The 26,150-nt window shown below is 40.2% G+C and overlaps 1 protein-coding gene across 2 annotated transcripts in view; it reads right to left on the bottom strand.

Annotated features, from left to right (window-relative positions):
- Positions 1 to 531: 531 nt before the first annotated feature.
- TAF1B (TATA-box binding protein associated factor, RNA polymerase I subunit B) overlaps positions 532 to 26,150 on the bottom strand; it is a 48,359-nt gene continuing 22,740 nt past the window's right edge. For both annotated transcript variants that reach the window (XM_027455216.3, XM_005014104.6), the window contains exons 9-15: positions 13,162 to 13,309; positions 10,841 to 11,018; positions 10,487 to 10,533; positions 7,665 to 7,755; positions 7,127 to 7,197; positions 4,692 to 4,917; positions 532 to 1,221 (exon numbers count right to left, since the gene is read on the bottom strand). In XM_027455216.3, coding sequence (XP_027311017.2) covers positions 1,032 to 1,221; positions 4,692 to 4,917; positions 7,127 to 7,197; positions 7,665 to 7,755; positions 10,487 to 10,533; positions 10,841 to 11,018; positions 13,162 to 13,309 — 951 coding nt within the window. In that variant the 3' untranslated portion in view covers positions 532 to 1,031. The remainder of the gene's footprint in view (positions 1,222 to 4,691; positions 4,918 to 7,126; positions 7,198 to 7,664; positions 7,756 to 10,486; positions 10,534 to 10,840; positions 11,019 to 13,161; positions 13,310 to 26,150) is intronic.

Below are 26,150 nucleotides of genomic sequence, written 5' to 3'. Positions count from 1 at the left end.
TGACAGACGGAGTTAGGGAATTTTATTTCATTCAACCGGAGGCAGAATTATTCAGCTGTGTATCTGCTCAACATATCTCTGCTCAACATATGTATATGTTATGGTGTCTTTAATGTAGTCGTAGCACCCAACTTCATTTACACATTGTCTGGGATAGCTGGAAAACAAAGTGCATAAATAAGATTGAGCATGAGAATCGGGTAGAACGGCTGAGGCACAAGCTGCTGCATTATGAAGCGATCAGAAGAAATGAAGTGCAGCTCAAAAGAGAGTAGCATTGCAAAAGAAGGATGACGGGAGGACCTGGCAGCTATTGCTGTACGACAAAAAGGATGGGGAGTTCCAGGCATAAAAGCAGCTGCAAAAGCTGTGAAGCCTGGAGTAGGACACGGCCCCAGAAGGCGCTGGCTTGAATGAGAGGCTCAGGCACAAGGAGGGACTGGGAGATACTCAGGATGCAAAGAAATGTTGAAAGCAGTGCCAGAACCGCTCCAGAACAGACCGTGTAGGAACAAAGACTAAACAACTCACTGCAGTGAAAACATCAACCACCTGCTCCTTTTATTTGTTAACACGCTATTTCAAAACAAAGTAAACATTACTTTCTAGAAATATATTTGCCGTCATACAAGTCAGTAAAAAAAAAAAAAAAAAAAAAAAAAGGTAGCATTTTAATTGCAAAATCTCACAATGCAATTAGGTGCCAACGTGCTGTCCAGTACGCTTGAAGTATGTAAAATTATGTGGAAAAAAATGGCAATTTCATAGCTTCCTGTTGGCTCTGTTGCAAAGCGAGGAAATAAATCTTGGTAAACAGTTTCCTTGGTAACTCTCCCAGTTGGAAGCCAGTGACTGACTTAAATTACGGACAAAGTGACACTACAGCTGCAGTGCAGTGGCAGAGCTCAGCGCTACGACCTTAACAGAAGGTTTCTGTGCAGGAAACAGGAACACTGGCAGTGTAGATGTGATACCCTGGTTCGGGATCGAACCAATTCACACAACTTTAATACTATTATGTTTAAGTCTCTTTACTTCCTTAGGCCTGTGTTTGGAGGCTTTTTGGAGAGTTTTTTATTAAAAAGTTTGTGTTCTATCACACACACCTCTTCATGGATGTAAGAGGGCTGTATCCTCAGAAGAAAGGAGAACAGCCTTAGCACAAAATGGTAACTCTGGGGAAAGTCCACTTCTTTGTAGTGCGCCAGATGACCGCACAACCTGAAAAGAAAGAAAGAAAATCTATCAAATTCTACTTAGAGGAAAACTCCAACATCTTATCAACTGCCTCAGTCACAATTCTTGTCTACAGTGTCAGTTCTGTCCAGAAGAAACTTAGAGGACTGGCCCAAGACATGTCAGAGATGGTACAGAAGCATTAAAAAATTAAAACCTCGCATAGCTTCTTGCCCTATGAATTAGGATCATCCCGCACCAGACGAGAGATGTGTTTTTTGCCAATGGCAACCCATCCAGTTCTTTTCCGCTGCCTGTGTGCGCTAAACACAGAACACCTGCCTAAAAACACGAGAGGAAAGCTAAGCTCATGCCACTGGAGTAATATAGGAAGCACTGGAGCATACTTTGGCTGTGTTGACAAAAAGTAATTAGTGCTATAGCAGCCTTCTGCTTAATTATTTTGTAGCTGTTGTGGCAACAATTTTAAGGGAAATGAGGAGTTTCACTGCTCAAGAGTGTAATGCAAACAGCAGACTGGGCTTGCTAGTAAGAAGCACCAAACACACCCAACCAAAGATGACGGCGGATGCACAGCTAGATAGCTCAGGAGCAGCACTATTGCTTGGTTCAGCAATTTGGGCTGGAAAAATAACCTGTTAAGCACAGATTTGCTTTTATTAAGAACGGAGAGTTTAAAGAAGCATAAAATCCATCTGCTTCAATTAAAAAAACCCACCACTTTACATTCACATGAGGATCCAGGTGCTATTCACCGTATAAATCCTATGCAGCCTCTGGTTTACTACGTGTTGCCCTGGGATGTGGAGAAGCAGAGTTTAAATTTCCCCTCTGTCTGATTCAGAGCAGCGGTCTTAAATATTCACCAGAACAAGGACTGGAACCTGTCTGTCCCAATTTTTATGGGCAAGTGTGCTAATTACTAGACTATAGAGTCATTTGCTCACTCCCTCTGGCCCAAAAAACATTTACATTTTACCTCAAACTGGAGGAACAGATAGACCCGTCCTGGAGTACCATGAAAGTCACACTTCAGGGAGCAAAGGCTTTGTTTAAGCCCTCCTGAAGCCTGGCAGATTGGGAATCTGAAACTAGGTCTCTCTAGTCTACTAGGTCCCATGGGCTGCCCGACAGATTCTGTCCTCGTGCTGCCCAAAAGCTGCCAGCGACCTCTTACAAAAACTGACTTTCAACTTCTCCTTTCAGCAGTGTCAGAAGGATCCAGATGGCTCCACAACTCCACCCAAAGCTTTGCTAAGTTCAAGCTTCACTCATAAGTGGTGTCAGTTGAACCAAATCTCCATTTTTTGTCCAATACAAACTTAAGCATTTTGTGACAGCCTCATGTTAACCCCACGTTTCAGCACTTACAACTCCGAGAAATAGCTATTTCTGTGCTATTTACACTAAGAGCATCTCTAAAGAGCTAAAAAAATTTCCAAGAGATTTTAAATTTAGATGTAATAAGGAAAAAGCCCATCTATTTTTCTCAACACTTCGCACACATAACCACTTTACCATATATCAGCTCAAAATAGTCATATACCCAAGTAATTAGAACTGAGCTTAAAAATTAAAGCTCTACAAGAAACATGAACATGTAAAAACATTTTACCCCTCAGTTTACCACTCTCAGCTTTGCCCACACTGGAATTGCACTTCAGTCCTACGACTAAAGCATTCCAGCAGTCCTAGTTGGACCACGCTGATTTTTAGAGGATTGATATCTTTGTTTTTCATTCTGTTACACATACACACACTTGCAGAGGATAAAGCCCCATATCTGAGGGATTAGATGTTATTTTCCAAAGTTAACTAAGTGTCAGGTGTATAATTAACTACTTGCATTGCAAATGAGATAATGGGAAATTTAACCGGTAAGAATTTAAATTCAAATCTTGCTTTATGAAGGCTATGACAGTTTGCCATTAACATTTTAATACATTACATATGAAAATGCAGGCTTAAAAACAGACTTTGCATGAGAAGATTATTCACGCAAACATACTCCGAAATATCCACTCATTCTGTGTGTATATAAGATTTACGCAAATTTGTGGTAAAAAGGATTATTACCTCTCCTCCCTTAAAAAACGGGGGGGGGGTGGAGGCAAAAAAAAAAAAGCTTCTTATTCATACAAAAGAATGAATCCATACAACAAAAGCTCTTGTAATATAACACTGTGTTTACATTATTCCAACCCATTTCTGTCACGGTGGATATGTGAAAGGCAATGTGAAAAGGAAAATAAAGATAAGCAAATAAATCCGCTAAAAGAAAGGACTGCATACAGGTGAACGCCAGTTATTTTCAGGGGGAATATTTAATGTTTTAAAAATCAGGAATGTATCGCTAGGATTTTGTAGGGCCTATTGCTCTCTCTAGCATGACATTCAGAAGCGTATAGCAGATACAGATTTAAGATGTCGTTCAACACATGTTGAAGAACACACAAATAAGAACTCATTTCACATTAATGTACCCAACCTCCTTTCCAAAAAAAAAAAAACCAAAAAAACCCACATTGCACACATGAGTTTTTGCAGAATTTGACACAAGTGGAAGGTATTAAGGGATGAGTGAAAAGTGTGACACAAACCAGGCTGACACTGGAATATTCATATAACCTTGCACAAGGCTGGCTAAGCTGGGCTATAATTCTCCTGGCTCTTTAGGTCCTTCAAAGTAAATGGCTATACTAACAGATAGCATCGCTGTTCTGATATACCCTTAGTTGAACAATTAAATAAATGAACAAATTCCCTTTAATTTGTAAAGTTGGGATTTGGGGACAGTTCTCTAGTAAAGACGGACTCTAAGCATTCTTAATAATAAGCACGAGACATTTCATTTTCAGATTTCTTACTTTACTTTTCCAATCTTCTTGCAAAAACAGTTTAGAGGAAGTAGCGATCGAGCCCTTTTCATTCCCAGTCATTTTATTTTTAGATATATTTTGAAGGCATTAACTAGCTACTTATCTGAACTCTGAGTGCTAATTTTACGATTAAATTTTGATTAAGACCACCAAAAAAAAAAAAAAAAAGGCAAGAGTGATTTAGAAACAACATTTTCCATGCTTTTTGGGGCTCAAAGGAGAGAGGAATGGAAGCTTTCCCATTCTCTTAAGAGCGGTGGTGCAAAAGTTTCTAAAATCCTACGGAGACGGAAGCGTAGTGAATATTTCTATCCAGCTGCTACTCTTGCCATGTGACTCTGGCTGTTGATTTTGTCTCATCTCCTCTCTTCTCAGAAGCTCGCTTTGATCGCTCTTCATATTACAATGTCTACTCCCAATCCAAGACTAACCTTTCCGCACACACCCCTTTCTACAAAAGATTTTAAATATATGTGAAGACATAGTTGTATACACACCCCGTATTTGTCATTTGGAAAGAAAAATATAGAGAGATAGATGTATATACACACACACACCATACTTCACTGTCAGGAGATTTTTCCAAAAGGTATTAAGCAAAATGTGAATACTTACTTTTCACGGCATAGTCTAATTGTGCACAGCCAATAGTCAGGGTTGATGGTTGTAAGTACACCGTTCTTTTGTTGCAAAATTCCCTTCAGGCTATGCCCATGAAAACAAGTCCCATCTGTGTTTTCTTCAGACCAACTTAACTGAAAACTTGAAGGATTTGGCCTTTCGGCAGGTTGCACTGAACCAGACAGCTTGCAAAACTGATTTTGCAAGTTCACAACCATCTCTGCACAAATAGAAACAAATAAGGAAAAAAAAAGGCAGAAGTATTAAGTGTTGGAGTACTCTTTAGAGGTGATTTACAAAGGAATAAAATAGGGGTATTTGTACCTTTAAAAAAAAAAAAAAAAAAAAACATCTACAAGGAATACTGAGAAAGTTTAGGGTTCTGTGGCCAGGATGCCTTTCACTGCATTTACCTGGCCATATGCTATCACTTGGACTGGATAAGATTTATTGAGTAGTTTCTTGTGTGCCAGAATTATGGAAGCCTGGCTTCATACACGTATGGATTTAAGGTTACGCTTTTCATAGTGTAGATTTCAACTGGAAATAAAATAAATAATAATAAAATAGACACACCACCTTTCTCCACTACTAGTGAAATACTCGGAAAAAATCTAATACATGGTGTAAGAAAAAAAAAAATCACATTGAAGTGTTTCTTCCTCTCAGTGAGAGCATATTATGGGGTCTCCCTCTTCTCCCTACCTACCCTTTCGGAAGCCCACAGGAACAACTTTGAGATTTCTAAACCCCATCAAATGCAAGTGAGGATGACAAACTTTCATTTTTTTTACTGAGGCTGATGGACAGAGGGAAAGATGTTTTGGTGATGGTTTGGCACACACAACATGACCACATAACCCTTTGTTTCCTTAGGATAACAAGCCAGCCAAAAAATGCTGTTGTTGGAACTCCAGGTTCTTTTTATGACCTGTATCAGAGTAAGCTCATTCGTAAACTGGAAAAAGGCAGGAAAGATATCCTAAAGTGATCCAAGGAATGGGAGGCTTATTTTGCAAGACAAAAGATAAGCTTTACTAAAATCAACCACCACCACCCACTACCACTGCTAAAAGCCAGAAGGGTAAAAAGCTGCTACAGGTAAAGGAAACTTTCAGACCAAGAAACATGTGATCTATCCAGAAATAACCAGCCAAAAGTACGAAATGTTTAACACCAGCAGAAGGACAGCTCTAGAGCACTCTCTGCATAGGTATTCATCATCTCTGCTACTTAACATTGCTTTACGATGAATCTTGCTCAGCCAAAATGGCACTGTGGGAGAGTCTGCCTGCAGTAGTCAGTGGTAAAGCTCAGTAATCCATGTAGCTCAAAGAGAAACAGAGCCAGAAGGGGAATCCAGAGTGGCACAGAAATAATAAACAATGAATATTTTTTCCCTTTTTCTTACAAACACGGGAAGTACAGGGCATCTGAGGAAACGATCAGCTTGCAAGAAAGCGAAACATGTTTTGTCACAGAAGGTGACTCAGCTGCAGGATCACCCCTACAGAATTTTGAAGCATAAAAACATGAATAAAAACCAAATGCATTCTTGCACAGGAAGTCCAACACAAGCTATTCAAACCAAATAGGACAATACAACTTGCTTCCAAGTCCCTGAACCAGTCACTTCATGAGACTGGAAGAGCATATAAAGGGAAAAACATCACTTGGCACACTTAATGTCTTTCTCCAAATAACTGCTGCTTGCTACTATTAAATGTAGAATAAAGAACTTCATGTTTTGTTTAGTTGAATAAAATTCTGGTTCTCCTATTTCCACAGATGAGCGTGGTTTTTGTTGGTTGTCTTTCGTTTGTAATGGAAAAGTAAAGCACAATAAATTCTTAGAGGTACTTCTACAACTACTAAAATAAAATGGATGGACCTTCATTCTCACCATATACAGCCCACTATTCAAGTAAAGTCATGTTCAGACAAAAAAGCCTCCTTGTATTTTTGTAGAAGACTGCAAAAATAACTGGGAGAGAAGATGGACAGGCAGGATCGACCAAAGGACACACTGGGGGAAGGATATGAAGGACTAAAGAAGAGAAGGGCTAGAAAAGTCATGGGAGAGCAACAAAAATCGATGAAGAGCACAGTTATATAAAGGCAGATGACAAATTGGTGTGATGAGGACACAGTACTCATTCTGAGATCACGTTAAATAGGGCATTAGGAAGACTGGCAAAGGGAAGACTGGCAAAGGCAGTTGCAATTAATTGCAGGAGGAAAACGTCTGATTGAAGAATTCCAGCCATGAGTTGTAAAATTGCACTACGTTAATTTTACCTGGAGATGAAAGAAAGAAGGGAAAGTATTTTAAGATGTAAATGTTATCACAGTCAGGGCTGCAGATTTTCTATGATGGGAAAAGTTGGAGCACATTTCTCTGCTGGTGGAAAGAGGCAGAGTTTACTCACGTCTTCTCCTAAGGACTTTGGATTTCTTCTTGACTGAATAAAACAACGGCTTTTCACATCTCCACAGATACCTACAGTAAGAGAAATAGAAGTTGTTAGGCAAAAGAAGGATGGAGCAAGCGCGTAAAAGAATGGCAATTTCTTAAGATATTGCTAGAGCTGTTAAAATAAAACCAAAATAATCTAAAGGTAAGCACCATTGAATCTAGGCCATCCAACACATACAGAAAATCTTTCTTTGAGTAGACAACCAGATGCACGTAAGATTTATTGTAATCAGTTAACTGTTCGGTTGTATAAGCTACTTGTCACAGAAAGCGGGCATTTAATTAATATGCTGGATAAACTTGATGAGTGTAAATAGAAAATAAGATAGGGATTTAATCACTTTATTCACCCAAGCTTGCTGGATGGAAATATGGAACAAATTCCAAAATTCCAAACCTTTTCAACTTCTGGAGAGGTTGGAATTTCACTTTAAACTGTCTACCTTAAAAATACTATTAGTAGTAGTAGTAAGTACTTAAAAACCTCTTACTTGGCTCTTTCTTCATCCAGTTTCTTTTGCTCTGCATCCAGGGAACATTTTATAACCTTGTACCACTCTTTGAACTCAAAATACGGACCACCTGAATAAAACATTCACACTTTAGGTTGTGAAGAAGTGAAAGAAACACGTGACACGCAGAATGTGGTCTCCATGCAGTTATGCCCTGTATGAAAACCTATCCTAAACTCTGCGTGCTTATAGAAAACGTACTGAAGCCAGCATCACTGTAAGAAAGAGAAACGAAAAGCAGAAAAGCAGGAAATGAACAGCATAACAAGTGTGAAGAAGTGCCTTTGCTCAGATAGTTCTCATAGATTTAGCACAATTCAAACCTTTTCCCTCTTTTCTGAGGGCTAAGCCTAAATGCTACCTTCCTCTCTACCAAACTAGACCTCCACAACACGAACTGGCCTTTGTCTGCTTGAACGTTGGCTTCAAGGAATTAATGAAACTGTTGGTCAAGTCTAGGTTTAAATAAATGATTTCCAAAGCTCAGATATAAGATTTGAAACAGTGTCATCAAGTCCCCACAGTCTACCCTATTGCTCATGAGATACTGCAGGGCAGGAAGCATAAGCTAGCCCATTTTATTCACTTTATATCACCATCCCATATTTTTAAGCACGGGCTTCTCACTCACTGATATATGAACAAATATTTACCAGCACATGCAAAAATATGAAGGCACAAGGCACTCCAGCTGCACATTTATCACTGATGCTCTGAAGAGGCATGGGACTGAAGCAGATCAACAGGGTACAGTAAGAATAAGAACTGCAAACAGAACTCCGGCGTAGAGTACAATTAAAATATAACCATCTCTTATTACTCGTGGGTGTATTATCTGCATTGTGAATTAACCAAGCTTTGCATTTCCCCATTACCCCAGCTGCACTGCACTGATGCTTGCATCATGCTCAGCTCTGCCAGCTAGCTGTTTGAACTGTTCTGAGGGTGACTGTACTGCTCTTATGATCAAACTTCTGTATTTTTTGTATTATCTGTGTTTTTTGGTATTCAAGTTATCCTGCTACAAGATGTCTTTAAAGCTACAACTGTACAGATGGACTCAAAAAACAACAAACAAATGAAGGAAGAAACATCCTTCAGTACTTCTTAAAATTCAAAGGTGTGGATACAATTTCTTTCATGAAATCCTCAGCCCAGACAGTGCTGAGAGGGACGTCCAGGGGAAGAAAAAACTATTTACATTTATCTTAATACAAATTATTAAGCATCTGTCACAAGCAAGCCCACTGCCAGAGACATGATGCTAGGCTACAGTAACCGTGTAGCTGGCTGGTGGTGCTGGTCCTACCTTCACACAGCTGAGTCAAGTGGAAAACATACAGCTCTGCAATACACACAGACAGACACACACGTGTCTCAATCATTTTATTTGAACATAAACAACAGTGTGTATGTGTGCAGTTCACAGAACTTAGCCACGCAAACACACACTAGGTAGCTACAGCTATCTACCATACAGCTCCCAGTCTGTTTTTAAAAACTACAGGAGCTGAGAAAAAAAAAAAAAAAAGGACTAGAGAGAGGAGAGTTAAATTGAAAATGAAGTTCACATACACCGAATCCTTACAAGTCAGTATTAGCCATTATTCATTTCGGTACGCTAACTTTGGGAAAGTGCCAGAGGCAGTTTTGAGCTCTGGCACTGATCGGTGCCTGAACAAAAAACTCTCACGTCGGCTGCTCGCTGTCACTCCAACGTCTGAAGAACAGGGACAACACAGCACAGTATATGGATCATTTTGTACCAGCAGATTTCAAAGGGGAAAAAAAAAAAAAAAGTGGGCAAAGAATGAGCTGTTAATTCCCAAAGGCAACGAGACTGGTTAATAAGGTAGAAACCCTATTAAGACATTAATGGCTTTGAGCCTGGGCTCGTAAGCAGTTGTGCAACTTCTACTCCTGTCACTATTACGTACTCCAAGTTTTCAATGGAAATGAAATTGAAAAAGTGAGATCCCAAATAAGTTTGCATATCCACTTAAAAATGAGGATTACGGGTTTTAGTTGAGAGTAATGACTTCTCTACTTCCAGCAGTAATTGTGCTCATGCCTGGCTAACACTGATTTCTGTTACTGACTTAATTTTTTTAGAAAGTAACAGAAGGGTAAAAACGAACCCAAAACCGGATGGAAGGCTGAAAATATAAATCACCATAACACATCTTTGATCTTATCTTCAACTGTGATCTGGATAAGGCCATGGAGAATCTTCCTGAGGATTTCTAATCTTTGATTTGGTCTTTCTGCCCTCAAAGAACCATGTTCACACCATTATCTTTTCTATCTTAATTGCTCCTAGCTTTTCCACACTCTCTCAGGATTATTTGGAAGAAAACAGATTACATCTCAAATATGTTACACACTAAGACATTTTATTTAACAAGACTAAACAAGTTTGGATTGTATCATAAATGTGGTTTGATGCCCCTAGTAAGTATCTGCTATTTACGATCAAAGTGCGTTCCCTCTTTATGGTATAACCATTCACCTTCACCTAACATGCAGAACAATCTAAAACAAGAGGCAAACGTGAAAAGAAGAAAGGTATCCACTAAAACACATACAAAATTCCTTATCCGGTACAATAAGAATTACGTGAGGAAGCCAAGACAATTTTATATGAACAAGATGGTGTTTTCTTTCAATAAAGACCTTTCTAAAAGGAATAAATCACAAAAAGACACTTTAACCATCAAAAGGATTAAGTCTTTCTCATCCTGATTACAAAGTTATTTCATTTACAAAATCATAAGACTGCTTCTACTGGAATATTTCCGTACCTTCTTTGTTATTTTTATTTCTTTCTGCAGCAAAGCCTGAAAGTAACCTGGAAAAAAAAAAAAAAAGAGACCATTTTATAGCCCCAAATGCTGCACTTTTCACATGAATTTCAAATGCAACTGACAAAAGTTACACCCAAATTTTCCTTCCAGGTTTCAGATTCAAACCGGTGATTTGTGAAAATAAGAGATACTCAACTGCTAAAATGCCTTCGAGATCACGTTTTACACTACTGAAATTAATCGAAATTAAAATACTACAAATCAAATATTACTAAAGAAAGTGCAACCCAAGACAGTCACTTGCACCATTTGAAAGTTTGGGCTTTGTTGGAGATTTGCTTGTATACGTACCATTCATAGTGATCATCTAATAAAAACAACAATTTCAGAACTACTACAATTATTGCTGCAGCAAGGACATCGTATTTCACTTTTCTTGTTGATTTATTTCCAGGCGTGAGAGTCAGGAAATCCACTTCTCCGAAACCAATCTTTTTCACCACTCGACAAGTCCAATTATGCAGTTCATCTAATTAATACAAATAAAAATATAAGCGCATTGAGACAAGCTAAAAGACTGTTACGGTACAAATATATTGGTCATTAGAAGAAAATGATGTTTCCATTTTTGGGGGACAACTGGCTATTTTTCAGGCTGAGAAGCATTTTTGGATACTTTTATGTACCGTGGGTAATCTTCATTGGAAATACAATGAAAAAATGACGCATGGAAAAAAAAATCCCCCCTTTTTTAAATGTTATTCAAAAGATGTTGTTACATGATCCTGAACATTGTTCCAGGAAAGCACTCTTGGATCCACACGGAAACATAAATACAGTTGTACTCTAGTTTCAAAAAACCCCGAAAGCCAAAAACTTGTCAGGAACATTTTTCCTGTCTATCAACCGAAAAAAAAAATGTAGGGCTGGGGCAGTGCTAAAAGAAGCAGGGGTAACTGGGCACAGCAGCAGGCTGGGGAACGTTCCCCGCTGAGGCTAAAGCGGGCAGTTTAGGTTAAAACTGGCACTACGCCGTAAAGGCTAATTGCACCCGCTAGTGTGGCTTATGTCAAACCTACACAACTGCAGCTCCGAAAGCAGCAGCAGGATATCCAGCCAGCCTCTTATTACTTCATGCTTATTTTTCACAGATACAAATCCCCCAAATTTCTCACCCTTCCTGCTCAGCAAGAAATACGGGTGGCGGTTACATCACCATCAGATTCCACAAAGGTTAGCAATGTATGACTAAGTACAACTTTAATCCAGCTCTACTCTCTATTCTCTTGCTCCTTACAGAGTTCAGCACAAACTAATTTTTAATCCTCTTGTACGTAACAGTAAAAGTTGAATAAAATCTGAAAAGTGTAAAAGCATTTTCCAAACAAATCTATTTACAAATATACTGCCAATATACTTTCTGATCCTTTAGGTATTTTAAACCACATTTTCGTTATTATTCAACGTCCTAAGAGACACTGCCAATTTATTTTAGGTGTTCAGGCAGCAACAGCAGTCTTTTTTCAATAAACTAAAATAGAAATAAAATATAAATACAAATAAAATATAAATAATATAAATAAATAAAAAGATACTTTACATGATAAAAAGTTCAGTTGCAAGGAAAGAGTGAAGAACAATATATTCTGCACTTATAGCAAGTTTCAATGGGTACACAGCTTTATATTTCTCTGTAATAAACCTAAAAATGCCAAATTTCTAGCCTTTCCTTGACTCAATTGACACTTTATAACGTGAAATATAAGTGAGCCTCTATAGGCTCTAGTGCAACACTGGTGTAAAACAACAAAGGCAGAATTTTTTCTCTGGCATTTTATCCCTAAATCTTTTGGTTGTCTTTTTTTTTTTTTTCTTCCATTAGCTGTCGGAATGTGTAAAAGCAAAGTAGTTTTATTCAATGTAACTAATGGCAAAATAAGATTAAAAAAAAACACCAACAAAAACAATTTCTGGAATGTTTTGGGGACAAAAATAATTTACAGACTATTTGCCCACAGAAGTCATCTCCAGAGCCAGCAGTACTTGACAGAAGTATGGTAACCCAGCAGACACAGGTTACATGCTAGGACTCATCGGTTTTTGTTTGGTAGTTCAATAATCAAGACTGAACTTATGAATAAGCAAAAATTTCATATTTATGCAATAAATTATTTCAAAACTAAATCAGAAATAATCAAGACGGGTTGATCTGTCACCCCACATCCCTCATTAATGCTGTTATGCAACATTGTAGAACATATATTCAACTTCACACATGACAATTCCTTTCAGTGCCAAGCAATCAGGTCCTGACTTCATGCATCTTTTATCTGAATAAGCCACGTGACTTCCACCAGTGCCTCTGAGCTCACACAGACACTGAAAGGTCTCAGATGAAGTGTCCGCTCAACAGGCTGAGAGGCAGCACCGGAGCGCCCCTGCGTATCTGGGCCTTCAGTGCCTACTTTCAATGTTTGATGAAGGTGCTTTCTACAGAAATGATCTTTCAGTTCAAGCTTAAAGATGTATTAGAAGAAATATTAGAAGAAAAATTAGAAGAAAAAGAGGAGGCGCTTTTAAAGTAGTGATTTGAGGTTTTTGTTTTTTGTTTTTGCTGGGGTTTAATAAACCAAAGAAAAAGTTTATCAGTTCAGGTTTGGGAAAATATTTACCAGGTAAATTAACTTCCATCAGGTACTTCATGCACAACATGTCCGGATGGAGAAAGCAGCTCTCTGTTATATCTGGAAAACGAGGCAGGTCCAAAAAGGCTGCAAGTTCAATCATTTTGCTGTACACCTCTTCATACACAGGCCATGACTGAAAGACAGGGACAGAGCAGGTTATGCATTTTCTCTTTTACCCTATCGTTGATTTTAAATTACTGATTTTAAATTCTTTATTTGATACAGAAACATTGCCTTCTTTTAACACTCTGTACGACTAAACACACATGCGAGAATGGAGCCAGACCGCAGCATTGCAGAGAGAAACAGGGGCTGGTTTTAAAGTCCATAAAACATACAAAAAGCCAAGAAAGCATTGCTCGTTGGACCTGCGACCGACATACTACCTTTTCTGTGAAGTGGTCGATATGTTTCCGGATGCTCCAAGATTAAAATTGCATTAAAAAATTGCTAAAGAGGAAGGAGATGACAATCAGAATGGGTGACGTTGGGAGGGATCATCCAGTCCAAGTGCCCTGCTCGGGGCAGCCACAGCAGGCTGCCCGGGACCACGACCCAGTTGGATTTTGAGCATCTCCAAAGATGAAGCTCCACAAGGCTCTGTGGGAAACCTGCTGTTCCAGTGGCTCGCTGCCTTTGTTATACAATGTATATTTTTTTTTCTCATGCTTAAATTGATTTTCCTGTATTTCATTTGTGCCCATTTCCTCTTATCCTGTCCCTAGCAACCACACTAAGGATCTTCTTTTCCAGGCTGAACAGTGCCAGTTCCCTTGGCCTCCCATCATTTGGCAGATGCTTTGTGCCATCATCTTCAGGGTCCTTGCTAGGACTTACTCCAGTACATCCATTTTCACAGTGTCTTGTCCATCAGGACTCCCAGGGCTTTCTGTGCAAAGCTGTTTTCCAGCCAGCTGGATGTATTTGTGCCTGGGGTTAATCCTCCCTAGGTGCAAGACTTGACATTTCTCTTCGGTGGACTTCAGGAGGTTCCTGTTGGCCCATTTCTCCAGCCTGTTGAGGTCCCTCTGACTGGCAGCACACCCACCTGCTGTATGAACCACTCCTCCCAGCTTTACATTGTCTGCAAACTTGCAGAGGGTGCACTGTGTCCCATCTGACCCTTCATCTAGATCATTAACGAAGCTATTAAACGGTACTGGCCTCAGTATCAAGCCCTGGAGTACACCATCGGTGCCTGGCCTCCAGCTGGACTTCATGCCACGCACCAGAACCCTTCGTGCCCAGCCTTTCAGTTTTCAATCCACCTTGCAGTCCCCTTAACTAGTCCTTAGCTTCATCAGTTGGTCAATGAGGATGTTGTGGAAGACTGAGTCAAAAACCTTGCTTAAGATAAAGAGCTTCCACCAAGCCTTCTGCCTGTCATCAGAGGTCATCAGGTTGGTCCGACCATTTCCCCTTTGTAAATCCATGCTGATGGCTCCCAGTCACTGTCTTGGACTTCTATGTTTGGAAATGGTTTCCAGGTTTATTTGCTACATCACCTTCCATACTTATGCACTTAGTTATTTATCATTTTCCAAACTATTGACTACATAAAGAAAATTCCCCCAATTTCTCCTGAGATTTTCCTGTTAGAGGAGAACATAACTCACAGCCAGATTTTAGTAAGCTTCTTCATAGCCAACTCAGCAGGACCTGGTGGAGTTTGCAGAAGTACGGACTGTAAGATTTGACCTTCATTTCTTAATACTTTAACTCTTCAAAATTGTACTGTGTGACTTAATTCTTTATATTTTAAACAGTTGCTTGAATGTACCTGTTGAAGTGATAACTCCCAGTTGTTCAGGCTACGTTACCCTTTTACACGTATAAGTCTTGCATTTTCTGCTTGGCCTTGGTGGTTCTAACTCAGCAGAGCTGCTTATCATCTATCATATCTATCAAGTCAGCTTGTGCTTAAGGTACTTTCCTTCAGCAGGAATGCTGCAGGAGTTTACACTTTGTACACGGATTCAAAACTTTCCTGAACAATACTGAACTCAGGCTTCTGGTTTTATAGACCAGACTGAGAACAAAGCCATTGTGTTTACAACAACAGCAAGGCTGAGATAATGCCTTTTCATCCAATCACTTGGTTTCACCTATTTTAACATAAGCTATGTGGCAATTGCTCAAATTTCATAGTTTTTGAATGATTGCCAAACGTTTCCATTCATTTTCTTAAACGATCTCCCCCCAGACCGCAGTTAAGACTTCCTTAATTGCATTAATACACGCTTAAGCAAACGAATAATTCGACTGTCGCTATTACACATGCAACTTGGGTAACAGTTAGGAAGTTGTATCATGTTCATTATATTTTCTAAACAGTGTTAAAAAGTGGCTTAGACTGCGACGTGACAATCTTGAGAAACAAGAAAAACATGCGCTACCAGGCTCACATTACTTTCCATTCCTCTTAAAAAGCAGTTCTGCATTGAATACCAAAACAATCCTGGAACAAAACCTGAATCAGACGTAACTCCGCTTGAGTGTATCGGGAGAAAAAGGAAAAGTCCCAGATAATTCAAATAAAAGCAGCGCGAGAGCAATATTCCTAATTAGGTATAAAGGAAATGCATTTTCCCTTTGATGAAAAGCAGCTGAATTAGTAGCTTCTTAATAACATAGCACAGATGAAAATGAAGACACCGGGAATTCAGTCATTTGAAGCATTCCCTTTCCCAAACATTAAACTATTACCAGTGAAGTTATCTGAGCAGTCTAATTTTACAGAGAAGTACGTTAAGGAACGTAACTCTTAATTTGAGGGTCCAAGGCAGGCACCTCTATCACTGTACACACGAGCTTTTCTCACCGTATCAGGCTAAGGAGACAGCTTTCCTGTCCTGGGCTCTCGTGAATCATCCCTTCATCCTCACACCCAATGCTGACTTTTGTTTCAAAGCTTTTCGAATCCAGTCCAGGCTTTTGTTTGCAGTTTAGAGAAGTCAACCAAGTTATTTTTCACATGCTCTTTGCTTCATAATAACTTTTTTTTTTTTAAGAGCAAACACAAGTGGCTTAAAAAAATAAAAATGAACACTGAGTGCTATCATCTGGCTGGTTTTGAAAGGGTGTTAACAGACTAACTCTGTTCTTAGCTGATGTGTGTTCATAAAGAGATGTAAACACAAGTGGGACATGCAGATCTGGGAAGGACACGCTCATCTTGTAAAGACCAGCCAAATCAATTGCTCCTTTCCTGGGCTTAACCCCCTGAGCTCAGAAGCACTGACTGCAGTCATCGTGTTTCTACAGCACGGCGCTGAGTCAGGACAACGCAGGATGGACTGAACGCTGCACTGCAGGAGCACGCAGTCCTCTCCTCACCTGTAAACTGCCTGGGTAAGCTGAATCAAAGAGGAGATCACATCTCAGAGACACATCACGGCAAACAAAGGGCTGGAAGGCTTGAAGGTTGAGGACTGGGGAGACTGGGGAGCATTTCTAGCCCTGAAATTCTCACCTGGCACCACGCACATACCCTGTTTGGCTCTGAAAGAGCTCGGAGTTCATGCAGTAAATCTCTTATGCTGCAAAATCTCGCTTGCTGGGAGGGTTAAAGCAAACAGAACACCCAAATTCCATGCAACAGGCACAGTAAGTGTTAGTACAGTACGAAGAAAAAAGCAAAATACTGCAGTCAAGCCGCCTCCAAAGTCACAGAACCACAGCATGGCTGAGGTTGGAAGGCACCTCTGCAGGTCACCTGGTCCAACCTAGAGCAGGTTGCCCAGGACCACGGCCAGCTGGCTTTTGAAGATCTCCAAATTGATCAGTGCTGATAAAATTTATCTAGGAGATACTCACTTTCTACCTAGCTATGCATCTCTCCCAGGAAAAAACAACATGATAAAACAAGTTGCACCAAAAATCAACCAACAAATCCAGTAGGAAAGCGAGTTCCAGAGCCGGGGCCTCCTTCAAGTGAAAACACTGCCTCGTGATTACACCCCAAGGGAGGAGTCCTTGGACAAGAAGGGACAGCCTTAGATCACAGGCCACACGTCCTCCAAGCACAACTTTCGCTTATCCAATCGCAAATTAAACGATTTTTATTACACATTTTCAGTTGTGCTTCTGTGCTAAATATCAGGACACCTCCCCTGTCCATCAGCATGCGGAATTACCGAGCCCTCGCTTTGTTTGGAGAACCTGGGAAACACTCGGCATATAAAACCCAGTTACAAACCCTCGAGGGCACTTAATAATTTCAGGAAGACTGACAGAAAACCCTTTTAAAGTTATGCCACCTGATAGCCCTTTCAGGTGTTTCACAAGCTGGAATTTCTTCAGGACTGATCAACAATGCTGACAGAGCCCGTACCCTGTCTAGATCGGGTGCAGAGGTTACCGAGAACTTTCCTCAACAGCTTTGTCTTTAAAATCTTTGTCTCTTGTTCTCACACACGGAAAGTAAGTCAGCATCATGTTTTCTACAGAAAGTGGTACAAAAAATTAGTACTACTTGAGAATAATTTTATTTTTTTTTCCTCTCCCCTCGTATAGGAGAGAAAATACACGCTGCTCAGTCGGTAAAGAAGTGTCTAGAGGAAGATTTTCGTTATGATATACACTCATTAGGCTATTTAAATCAGTTGCCTTTATCTTTCCAAGTTACATGAAATTTTTCACCTGTGCTAGAAAAGAGCCACCTGGTTTTCAGAAGCGAACGAGCCAAATTATTACCATGATAATCAGATCAGAGCAACAAGTAATTGTTTGGGGTGAGCCAAGATTGCAGCCTCCCCTACTTGTTTGGACAGTATCAGAATGTTGCTGATCAACCAGCAGAACACAGTATACAACTGGCTGGCTTTCTAGCTTCATTTGCAGGCTCCAGAGCTTTTTGTTTTAAGCGTGGTCTGACTGCCTCTCTTCTTAGCTCACTGTACAGACCGTTTTCTCCTACGGGAGGAGAAACCAGCAGCACTTACATACTCACAGTTCTGTTTAGTTTATTGTGATTAGTTTCTATCCTTTCTGAAATGAATTAATCGTAGAGTTCTTTTAATTCCTACCTTTTATTTTTTTCCCTACATACTCTTCTCCAGTACTTGTTCCCCAGCACATTTCCCTTTCTTTTCACCCCTCTACCTGTTCATTTCCATCCAGACACCATCTTTTGTCCCATACCTGCCTCGTCTCTAAGGCTCTATCTTATGCTCTTCAGCAGTGGACACGTTTTCTACGAGCTTCCTCTAATTGACCTTTTAATACTTTTAATACTTCACTTTTTCATTATTGGCTCTTTGTAGGTCTCTGGGAACCTGTGAAATTTGGAGTTTGGGTCTGGTGGGAATTACCTGAAAACCAGCAAGACCTTGTCATTCTGAAGATGCCAGCCTGAGTTTGAAAAGTGTGCCAAACTTCTCAGGAAACAGGGTAAGAAAGCAATTTAACCTGATGATTTAGATCAAACTATGAGTGACAAATTATGAGTTATTAGGAACTCTAACTTTAAAACTACGGTAGGATTAGGTACCACATCAGCCCTACGGAGCCTGGCTCGCTGCAGTTGCTCCCGCTACTCAGCAGGCTCAGCTCTACCTGCTGGTTGGCAGCACCAACACATCCTGCCAGCCTGACGTGGGCTGAAGCCAGCTGCAGTGCTCGCAGCTTACACAACAGGATCGACTGTAAAGACACCCAAATTCATATCTAATAGTGAATAAAATGACCTCGTGACCCAATCATTATGTATTATATCCACAGTGGGAGTGGAAAGCCCAAACTCCTCCATTATTGAAGATTTTTTTCTCCCATGACTTGGGTATTGCCCTCACCGCTGTGGTACTCCCTCCCATACAAACATGCGCTAATAAATGCTAACGATGTCTATTTTTAATTGTCTTCCTCCCTCCCCTTGCCTAACCTCTATCTGCCTCTCAGCGACCACCATCCTACCTCCAACAGCAGGAAACTACTGCAATAACTCTCACACACAGATAAAGGGCAATTAAACACTGTGCATTATTATCAATAAAAACCTTCCCAAATAAGCAACCCTCTCACTAATACACATTTTTCCCAGCTGAGTTAGCTGTCAAAACTAAGGCAGCCAGCTCTGCTGTGGTAAGATTCTGGGCAGTCTTAACACGAAGTTTGCATGAATGGTTTGTTTTCCAGAGGATTGGGTATAGACAAGAGACATACACGATGTAAAGGATGGGCACTGCGAGCACTGTTATCACTGCTGGGCAGAAACAAACATCCCAGCCTCATGAGGTGAAAGCATGATGGGGGGAACCACTGCACGCTGCTCTTCCGTCCTTTCCCAGACACCACCAGAAAGAGCAGAGCAGGTTCGATGAACACCAAATCTGCCTCGGTACCCCCGTTTTTACGTGGACTAAAGGAGAGATGCATTTCTTCAAACACTGATATCCATGAATCATGTACAGATGCTGATGTAACAGCAAAGGGTGTGCCTGGAATTATTAAAGGGAACCAAGTGACAAGGACGAACAAAGGCAGGTGAAACTGCGACAGCCCCACTCAAATACCTGCTGAGAAACAGGTGGCTTCTGAGAGTTCTTCCAGCAGAAAAGGCCAAGCGCACGCTTCTTGCTTGGTCAACAGGAATTGCTGCTTCACGAGGCTCTCATGGAGCAGAGAGGATAACTGGAAGGCTATGACAGGATAAGGGAATCAACTGCTTCATCTTGAGACAGACAAACATGTTGCCCAAGTTATCTACTTGGCAACACATGGGCAGAGAAAAAAAAAAAAAAGGAAACCAAGATAACGCTTGAACATCACACAACAAGTAACAGTGGCACTCTCTGTTGTTCTCCTTGATAACTGTCCCTCAAAATCTCATCTGAAATAGCTACTGCATCTTAAAGTCCCAAATTACTCCTGAACATCAATGCAGAGGAAGTGAGAAGGATCTCTGCACTGAGGAGATTCATTTTAAATGACTCAATAAACAATGTTTATGCATTTTTGAGAGAAAAAAATATCTCAGTGTGCTAGGAGGATACTTTGCTGCACTGAATTAAAAGTTTTTATCGTGGAATTCAAGATGGCACGTGGATGAGCCAGCAAACCACAGGCAAAAGAAAAAGCTAACTAAGCAGTCAGTACAAATATGCTCCTTCACTGGAAAAAATATATATATTTGTGCGTATTGAAGACTTTTTAATATGCTACTTTCAGAGGAATACATCATATTCATTAGATGTTTCCTGGCTAAAGTGGTTTTTGAATAAATGAGTTTCAATATTATTAAACCAACAGAGACACGTGCTTGAGTGTTACCCACTTCGTGCTCAAGCTGCATCTGAACGACAGATACCACGGCTCTAAAAAATGTAGGCTTTCTAGAAATGGAGAAAGCAATCCAACAAGGAGCTGGTCTGTCATGATGTATTGAAATGAAGGAGTTTGGGAACAAATTTTATTGAATTTCATAAATATTTTGGTAGGTTTGTTTTCTTTCTTCATTAAGTAATGCTTTGAGACAGGTATGGACAAGCTAGAGTTTCTGTTACACAACAGCAAGCTCCCATGATAAACTTGATTACAATAACCCTTTCAGCAGTGAACTTCCTCCTCAGCTTTTTTTTTTTTTTTAAATAAAAGCCTCACCCTTGCTTCTTTTCATTCTGCACTTTTTTTTTTAGCCTGAACAAGTACTACATGCACCTGCTAAAATGAAGAAAGAAAGAAAGAAAAGAAAGAAAAGAAAGAAAAGAAAGAAAGAAAGAAAGAAAGAAAGAAAGAAAGAAAGAAAGAAAGAAAGAAAGAAAGAAAGAAAGAAAGAAAGAAAATAAAAACTGACAGAAAGACATCCCCCCCAACCAATTTCAGATTACAAGGTATCACAAAACCCTGGCAGACCAAAGCAGGAATTGCTGCTTGTTTTGGAAGGGAAAAGCATTACTGATTAGCAGAATTTGTATGGCTGGAATTTTATACCTCTCAGAAGATTTTTAAAATAAACAAGCAGGACTGGCTGCTGTGCTCATTTGAATTCTTCACAGAGTTACCACTAAAAGAAGAAAGTCGCAGGGCAATTAGGCTCATTCAAATTTAAGTCAGGAGAAGAGAGATCTTCCCAATCCTTACACCCATACAAAATGTGATTTTAGGAAAGGGCCTGAATGAATAGAGGAGCCCAGCTACAAGCAAGCTTGGTAGATCACTCCCCAGGGAAGCAGAAAGCTGTTGGCACTGCAGTCTGAATGCTGGCAGAAACCCACACCAACGCTTTGACCTGTGTTCCTGAGTCAATTCATCGATTTAGTCAGCAATTAGCCGTCTGAATCAGACCCAAACTAAACTACAAATGCACAACCCACTAAAACCTGGGCTGTGAGACAGTCCCAGGGGCAGAGGTTTCCCCTAAGACACAGCACGATGACTCGGAGATGTGGGTATCAGCCAGGATCAGATTATGAAGTAATCGGGACCCTTTTGAAAAGGCAGTAGGGAAAAAAAAAAAAGAAAAAGAGAATTAAATTTAGGAAATCTTCAGGTTTACACATGACAGTACCACAAACCCACCCTGTTGCTTCGGGCAAGTCTCTTTGTCCCAGTTTCCCAGCTGTCAGGGAGCAGCCCAGCTCCATTTCTCCCAGCCCAGCCTGAACGGAGCCGCCACCGCCTGGAGATGGGCATCAGGAGGAAAAAAAAGAAGCCCACATTCTGCAACAGCACTGGCTCGACGTGGCGTGCACTACAGCAAGCCCTAACTCCCACGTCGGATGAAGAAAAGGAAAGATACACTGAGCAGCTCATCGCCTTCCGTGTATTAAACTGCGACGCTATCTGGTAGAAACAATAAGAGATTAAATGATTCGGGACTACACCCTCGTCCTCAGTGAGGAGCCAGGGGTTGGACTTGATGATCCTTGTGGGACCCTTCCACCTCAGGATCTTCTATGAACTCTAAGACATATTAATACTGTCGTCTTTTTATATTCACAAATCACCTCTACTTGTATTTAGGGCCAAAAAGAAAAGAACCAAAGGCTGTTTAGAAGCATCACTTTACCAAAGTGAAAAAAGCTTGGGGGACTGTCAATCCTACTCATCATTACGAAAACTTATATTCCAGGCATTGTATTTAAACAAGCAACTCCTTTAGTTACTCCACCAAAACAGACATCATCACAAAAGAATTGCATGCAAAAGCTTGTTTCAAAAAGCAAAGCTTTTGCTTGAGAAAACTGTAAAGTTTGCACTGCTTAGGGTTCTTTGCCATAGGTTAGCCATATCCCTTTTAAAAAAGGATTTTGTGTACTTTTACCATTTAATCATTCCTCAATGTACTTTTAGTTAAACCAACCCCAGACTCCTCAATCTGAAACTTTAAGGATCGACATTAAAATTCACCCAACTTAAAGGCTTGAGCTATGTCTTAGAAGAAAGGTTGCTGAGATACCTAGAGTTAATGAAAAATGAAGTTTTACCATCTTAAGAAGGTCTCTCCAGAATACAAATCCCACAAACGGAAACCCTAACTGAAATCCCAGAACAACAACATCTCATCAAGCAAAAAAGATAGCTCATCAAGCTATTCAGCCTTGCATCCAGCAGCAAGCAGGAGAGATGAGTAGGGAGGAATTTAGGAACGAAGCAAGCTACAATGACACTTTCCCGAATATTTGTCCAGCTTCACAGAGCTTGTGGCTGAGCCAGCAGTGAGATCTCTGCACTTATTAGCCCCACATGCCTTTTCTGTGTGTGTGGCCCCTGTCCAGTCATTACCTGCCCCCTTTAACACCAGCCGATGGCAAGCAGTCCCTCCAATTGCCCAGGGGACACACGAAGCATTTCCTGCTGTCAGATTCCGAACCAACAGGCCAGCAAGCTCCATCTGACACCTCCCAATTCTTGTATTGGAAGAGACATTGAACATTTGCCTCCTAAACAAAGTAAACTATCATCACAGCTTCCTCTTAGTCAACTCTTCTTTAGCTCGAAAGATAAATAGATATGTTTAATTGTTTCTTGTAGGAAACCTGTCCAGATATTTGATTGTCCTTGTCACTCTGCATACCTTTTAGAGAGGGCAAGCAAACAAAAAACAAACAAACATACAACACAACATAACCAGAATTCCATAGATTTGTTAAGTATGGGTGCCTGATGGATTTATACATCAACAAAGTGCTGTTCTCCATTCCTTTTTGGAAATCAGGAGCTGTTCGAAAATAATTCTACTGTAGCTACAATAGCTGCATGTTTGAAACAGGATCAGGAAGGGATTATAGTAACCTGTATGAATAACATCATGCAGATATTTAAATTAAGGTTGGTACATAAATGTAGCAGCATTAATAATACCAGCTTTCAGAGAACATGACAAATTTTCTACTTTAAAAAATATCACCTCCTATTTAACAAACATGGGTAGCATGGGCTTATCTGTTGTTTGAGTTACACTTTGTGGGTGTACTCAGACACAAAGACGACACTGGTGGAAAAAAAGTATATCTGTGTATTTTAATAGCAGCTCATGGGTCACTGAATTACAATCTTTTTAAAATAATACTAAATAATACTAAAAACTAAAGTGTAGTGCTCACATACTGTAATGCTTACCCACTGTAACAATGCCATACACAAATACAAAGCCTGCATTGTATCAGCCTTTCATGATCTTCTCCTTCCCACTCAATGTCTCTACTTACTACTCTTTTCCAAATAGAAAATATTTTTAGTCATCTGCTGGACGGGATGAAAATCGGAGAAATTGAAAGCCGTATTTTCTCCATCTATATTCTCAAAACTGGAACTGAGAGGTTCTGTGTTTCAGTAGATGAAGAAGAGAGCAAGTTTCTTGCAAGAAATCTGGTCAAGAGGGTAGCATTTTTTTCCAAGATATTCAAAGCTGTTCATAACAGAGTGTTAAGAATTTTATCAAGAAGGTAAAGAGAACAAAAGTGAAAAACAAGAAGGAATAGAAGGATGAAGACGAAGGATCCTGTATGCATGCTTTTTTTTATATCTGGATTTTTTATTTAGAGTTATCATTCTTTAAAAATTACTTCTGCAGGTGTAGGTAGTGTCTCTGTGCACCAATGACAGGCAATTTACTTCTTCTACATGGTCTACTCACAAACAATGGTCAGCAGATCATTTTATTTTAAAAACCACCTTCAAAATAAAAATTAATTTAAACTTACCAGCATGCTCATTTAATAAATTAATTTCAGAATGGCAATGTCAATTTAGGGAATGAATGCATGCCTGTCACCAAATCAAATTAGCAATACCAAACCCATGGTAGAAATCCTTTCTTTGCAAGAACTTCAGTAGGGTGACCTCATGCAGTGCTCAGAATACAGAGGAATTTCACTCCTCCTTAGATGGTGGGACAAAAAACATAAAGCCCTAAAACAGTGATTCACTTCTTCTGCCCCTCCTAGAAGAGTACTATAATTAGGAGACTAAATCCACACCCACAACTAAAGAAACACGAGCACTTAAGAAACACTGTCAAGTTTATAAACTTCTATTAACATACCCAAACTCTGTAATGAAGCAAATGCTAATCCTTCTGCTTTTAAGATGATGAAATTGCAGATCCAGAAATAGCATCTTTGATATAAAACAATCCCAAAGCATGAAATACCATTTGCTGTAGGAAAGCACTCGGCCATATTGCACCCAGCTTAGGGTAGAAACCAGTGAACAATACAAGCAGACCTAAAGGAGGAATTAGCCTGAAGAGCAGAATGAATACCCAGAGTTTTAGTACCACGAAAAACAATTGCCATGAGATTTCTAAGGATCTCCAGTGGCCAATATCATGACTCCATATATTCACATAAGCTCACGCCACCGCTATAGAGTTCACCCAGAATATCTAGCCCCTGGCTCTAAGCACGGAGATGGGCAGGTCCGAGCAGCCAGTCCCCAACAGCGGCCTCGCAGACATCGGGCTGTGCCCCGTGCACCCTGGGGCTTGAGCACAGCCCGCTCTCCTTCCTGCCCAGCAATACTGCTCATCCCTTCTGTGAGGTGGGAAGGTGCGCGTTTGCTTCCTGTATTCAAAAGGACAATGAAAAATAACGTAAGTTTTGTTCTTGGTGTAAGTTTGAAGACCTACATACGTGAACAAGAGCAGCATGCGAGATCCAGGAGCTTGCCCAGCCCTGAAGGAGAAGAGCTGAGTGAAGGCAAGGAGAGAGGCATCAATACTCTAGGAACAGTCCCTCTTCTCAACTCTGTGCCATCTGCTCAAGTATCTGGATCCTATCTGTCTGGGTTCATGCATTTCAAACCCAGTAACATATTTTATCAATGGGACATGGCCCCAATTGCATAAAGGAAAACAGAAGAAACCCAAAAGTACCTAACAAGAATATGCAAACAACCGCTTCCATCATTAGCCAAGCAATGTACTTGATACTTAAGTAATAAATATTATCTGTGTGTTATTCAGAACTGCAAAATCACATGCTTTAGAACAAGCTGGCAGAGATGATTAGAAATGACTGAGGACTGAACGCCAAATTACCTCCAAAATTGAGCCATTAGGCTTGAAACCTGAAGACTACAGCCAAGTCCTGGTTTTGGTTGTATACAACAGGTAATCTTCGAAAGATTGAGCAATCTTCTTTCCTTTATCCATGAGAAATCCTCCGATGCTACATTTTCCTCCAGGCTACCTGACAATTCTTCTGCCCCCAACATTCACAAGGAAATCAAAATCAGGAGGCGTCTTAGACTTCTGAAACTTGCCAGTTAAATTTACAAAACAAAATTGCTTTTACTATGCTTGAACAACGCCGGGTTGATTCAAATACATTTTTGTGGCACGTCCCCATTTAATTTAAACCAGTCCTTACTAAGCAACTAAGCTGTTAGATGGTGACAAGGCAAAAAATGTTTATGGTTCACAAGCATTAATAACTGTACTCCAAGTGTAACTGCCTATAACCACAAGAATTAGGAACGGGGGCAAAATCTGAGGTTCAACCACCTTTGGTTTAACATCTGCTGCCATGGTA

The sequence above is a fragment of the Anas platyrhynchos genome, chromosome 3 (genome assembly GCF_047663525.1).
Source record: "Anas platyrhynchos isolate ZD024472 breed Pekin duck chromosome 3, IASCAAS_PekinDuck_T2T, whole genome shotgun sequence".
Classification (NCBI taxonomy): domain Eukaryota; kingdom Metazoa; phylum Chordata; class Aves; order Anseriformes; family Anatidae; genus Anas; species Anas platyrhynchos.
Note: the sequence above shows the minus strand (reverse complement) of the source record. Positions and strands in the feature narration are given on the sequence as shown.